The sequence below is a fragment of the Condylura cristata genome, unplaced genomic scaffold (genome assembly GCF_000260355.1).
Source record: "Condylura cristata isolate star-nosed mole 26May11 unplaced genomic scaffold, ConCri1.0 scaffold00057, whole genome shotgun sequence".
NCBI lineage: Eukaryota > Metazoa > Chordata > Mammalia > Eulipotyphla > Talpidae > Condylura > Condylura cristata.
In genome coordinates this window covers 879,713-883,891 of record NW_004567158.1, presented here as the reverse complement: position 1 = coordinate 883,891, position 4,179 = coordinate 879,713, and the positions used below count along the sequence as shown (strand labels likewise).

The 4,179-nt window shown below is 61.2% G+C and overlaps 1 protein-coding gene across 1 annotated transcript in view; it reads left to right on the top strand.

The window, feature by feature from the left end:
- Window positions 1–4,179, top strand: part of F8 (coagulation factor VIII, procoagulant component) — a 61,361-nt gene that overhangs the window by 10,212 nt on the left and 46,970 nt on the right. Inside the window, exons 6-10 of the mRNA XM_012734469.1 lie at window positions 1,034–1,102; window positions 2,009–2,098; window positions 3,079–3,300; window positions 3,534–3,789; window positions 3,926–4,097. Coding sequence (XP_012589923.1) covers window positions 1,034–1,102; window positions 2,009–2,098; window positions 3,079–3,300; window positions 3,534–3,789; window positions 3,926–4,097 — 809 coding nt within the window. The remainder of the gene's footprint in view (window positions 1–1,033; window positions 1,103–2,008; window positions 2,099–3,078; window positions 3,301–3,533; window positions 3,790–3,925; window positions 4,098–4,179) is intronic.

The following is a 4,179-nucleotide window of genomic DNA, read 5'->3' as shown; positions in this document are numbered from 1 at the left end:
GGGAGCAGCGGGCGGGTCAGGAGAGGTCTGCCGGGCCATGTGGTCACCTCCGGAGCAGGCGGGGATCGAACTCATGCGGAAGCAGCTTCAGCTTCTTAGTGCTGTGCTGTAACCCGCTGTGCCACCGGGGGGGGGGGGCACCACTTGATTTTTTTAATAAAATAAAAAGAAAAATATTTTGAGCCAGCTTTACCTGAATGGCACATGTATATGGGTGGGAATTCCAGACTCTTCGTGACACTTTAGCGCCTCCACTTTTCTGATGAAGGTGCACACGGAGCGACTTTCCATCTGCATCTCAAACTTGACCCCTTCTGAAAACCAACAACAAAGTCAATAAACCAGGAGCAGTGAAAGATGGGCAAGCAGAACCACGTGTCTGTGGCCCAGAAGCCAAGCGCACGGAGGCAGTATCTCCCCCAAATTCTATTCCAGCGCTTTCTAGAAAGAGAGCAGCGGTCATTGCACCCAGAGCTGCAGCAGAGATCAGCAGCGACAAGCTCAGCTTCACTGGCACAAGGAACAAGCCAGGCGAATTACCCACCAAGAAAGGAAGTAGCGTCAGAATAGGTCTGGGGGGGAGGCAGAAAGCCAAAGTTAACACAGGTGGCGTGGACACGCGGCTCCCCCATGTCTCCGGGCCCCGCCTGACGAGCAGACACGTTTCATCACCTCCTCAGTGCCGGCCGCAGGTCAGCGGAGCAGGGCGTGCCGTGACAGCTGCACGAGGCTCTTCTCGGGTGTGGACACGGCCGGCTACTGTGGACAGTGGCTTGGTCGTTTCTCTGTTCCATTTGTCCTGAACATGTGCGCATGTGATTCAGTGGGCTTGTGTTTATTGACTTTGCTCTTTAATTCCACCACCCTAGGAGTTCATGTTTAATTCTGGACCCCAGGTAGTTCTAGAAGTGCTGCAGCCAAGACCCACACAGAGCGGGGCGGGAGGCCAAGGGTCTGCGCAGACTGATGAGCCGTCGGGGTGACGCCTCCTGCGGCATCTTCGCAGACGTGGCTGCTGCTGCTTCTCTTCCAGGAACCCTGGCCAAAGAGGGCGCACAGACCCTGAACGAACTCGTGCTACTCTTTGCTGTATTCGCTGAAGGTTAGTGCGCGGGTCCTTGAGAAGGAGCCTGTGACCATCCCAGGCAACATCAGAGGGCCCGTGGGTGACGCGCAGCCCAGGGAGGGAGGAGCCGCAGGCACGCCATCAGCAGCTCCAGGGCCGAGTGCGGGCGAGCGCGGAAGGCCTCCTTCATCGCCGCAGCTTGCCCTCTCCTTTCCCAACACCTGTCGTCCTTTCAAATCTGTCGCCGACATGGTCATGGGCGCACACGGGAGTGACCCGCCGTCCCACGGGCTGTGGTGGGTGAGATGCTTGTGCCCTCAACTAGGCCGCGCCGTGCACTGCTCCAGCCCTCACGCTCAGTGACTTTGAGATGCGGGAGCCCTCGCCAGCATGTCAAGGCAAATGCTAGCGAGACGCCCAGTCCTGCTCCCCGCTGGGCCCCGCACCCAGCCTCGTTCTTTCACCCAAACACAGCTCCTTCCTGCTCCCAGACTTTGCTGTCTCCTCTGCCTGGAAAGGCCTACACCCCCGCACCCCAGGCGAATCCTCCTCCTCCCTCCCTCCCTCCTCCCCCTCCTGGGCTGGGCCCCTCGTGGCCTCCCTGAGCCCCATCTTCTTCGCCTCACACCCTGTCCTTTCAAAGCAGCCGACCTCCTTCTCCCCTCTGCTCCCACCGGCCCTGCTCCCAGCTCCATTTCGCCGCCTTCGCCTAAGGGTAGATGTCAGCTTCACTGTCTGGGGCCCACAACTCCGTGGCGACACAGAGGACCAAGTGAGAGCGAGGATGGGTGGACGAACTTGGGGCCCCCCGGTACCTCGGGGAGGACGCGGGAAGCTTCACCCGCTGCCAGTGGACTCCCAGGCCAGCCACTGTCAGGGACCACGCAGGTTCAGAGAGCCAGCTGGAGCGAGAATGTCTGCCCTGTGGACTCCTCTCCCCAGGGCGAAGCTGGTACCCCGACACGGATGACTCGGTGACGCGGCCGCTCGAAGTGCATACCATCAACGGCTATGCCAACAGGTCTCTGCCAGGTATGTGGGCTGGCTCTGTCCAGCGGGCGACCGGGCCAGCAGAGAGTTAAACTATGCAGAGACTATGAAAGAAACTCAGGAGGGGGCTGTCAAGAGCTCTGACCTCTATTCCATGAGGAGCTGTCAAGAGCTCTGACCTCTATTCCATGAACAGTCAAGGCGCATCAGTAAAGCGCCAGTCAGATTGCGAAAATTGGGAACGTACTTGCCACAGTACAAAGTCAGTAGAAGGTGAAATGGAGAAGTTCTCCCAGAACGCACAAGAAAAGGAGATGCAGGGTTTATGTGGAAACAGGCTGTAAAACTCAACAATGATCAAGGGATTCTGCCCACGAACTGCAGGGTGGAGTCTACCGAACCTTGTCAACCTGCTGCTTCCTTGACATGGGCCTAGCAGACCTTTCCCTAGTCCAGCACCCGAGCCACCGTCTGCTTCTAGCCAGTTCTCAGACAGGAGCTTAGAAGAATTCTGTGCATGGAAGGGCACTGCAGAGAACCAGAGGGATTGTTTACATTGTCCCTGGGCTCTGTCAGGAGCGAGAGTGCTCAGAAACCACCGCCAGGAAAGCAAAAAAGGAATCGGGAAACCTCAGAGCCCGTGACTGCGTCTGCGTGTCCTGTGGAAGCAGGCAGGCCCACACGGGGGGGCCGCACCAAACCTCGCGCACCGGCTTCAAGGCCTGCGAGAGGCAGATGATGAGAGCCCCTGCATCCCCGGGGTTGCTGCAAGGAGTGCACGTTCAAACTTGACAAACAGCTCAGCAGGGCGAGACAGAGCGGCCCTCAGACCCCACCCTCACCCGGCCTGGGGATGAGGGGCTGTGCGGCCTTGGGAGGGGCAGCGGGGCGCGCCAGCGGGAGGGCATGAAGCCCTGAGGCCAAGGCAGCCGCCCAGCTGCGGACCTTGGCGAGGCCCTTGGGCGGCAGAGGCCTGGCCTGGGAAAGCGGCTCAGGGGCTGCCCTGCCCTCCTGCCCCGCAGGCCTGACTGGCTGCCAAGGGAGACCGGTGTACTGGCACGTGATCGCAGTGGGTGCCACCCCCGAAGTGCACTCCATTTTCCTCGAAGGACACACATTTCTGGTGAGGAATCACCGCCAGGCCTCCCTGGAGATCTCACCGGTCACTTTCCTCACGGCCCAGACACTCCTGACTGACCTCGGCCAGTTCCTGCTGTCCTGCCACATCTCCTCCCACCAGCACGGTAATAGCAGCGGCGCGGCTCCCCCTACCCAGCGCAGGGCCGTGCCAGGCCACAGCCGAGGTGCCGCAGAGTGGGGGTTTCCCCTTGCGCATCAGGGGCTTGAGCAGCCACACTGCCGGCGAGGGACGCTGGCCTGGGGGTGAAGGAGGGGGGCCGCAGGTCGCAGCTGCCGAGACGACGTGAACACTGCAGAGCAGGGCGCGCTCTACACCTGGGGGCTTGTCTGACCCCAGCTGGCATGGAAGCTTACGTGCAAGTAGCCACGTGCCCGGAGGAATCTCAAGTACGGATGAAAAAAACTGAAGATGATGAGGACGGCGACCTCTACGAGTCCGACATGGACGTGGTCGGGTTTGGTGACGACAGCCCTCATTCGTCTCTCCAAATGCGCTCCGTCGCCAAAAAGCGCCCCAAAACGTGGGTGCACTACATCGCTGCTGAAGAGGAGGACTGGGACTACGCCCCCTCAGCCCTGGCGGGCAGCCACCGGTGAGCGGCCGCCCCACCCTCCATGTCCTTGCAGACTGTGTGTCTGGGCACAGGCGCTCAGGGCGCTTGGGAGCCGGAGCCCCGCCGTCCGCGTCCGCGGGGGCCGCGCTCAACCCGCTGTCTGCCTCCCCTGCAGAAGCCGTCAGGGTCTGTATGTGGGCAGAGGCCCTCAGCGGATCGGCAGCAAGTACAAGAAAGCGCGCTTTGTGGCGTACACAGACGAGACGTTTGCCACGCGGGCACCTGCCCCGCAGGAGGCGGGCATCCTGGGCCCACTGCTGCACGGCGAAGTGGGGGACTCGCTCCTGGTAAGTGTGAGGAGCGCTCGACGTCGCTCGCATAGGAAACCGGCACAGTTCAGGCCCCTCCCAACGCCCCCCCCCCCCCCCC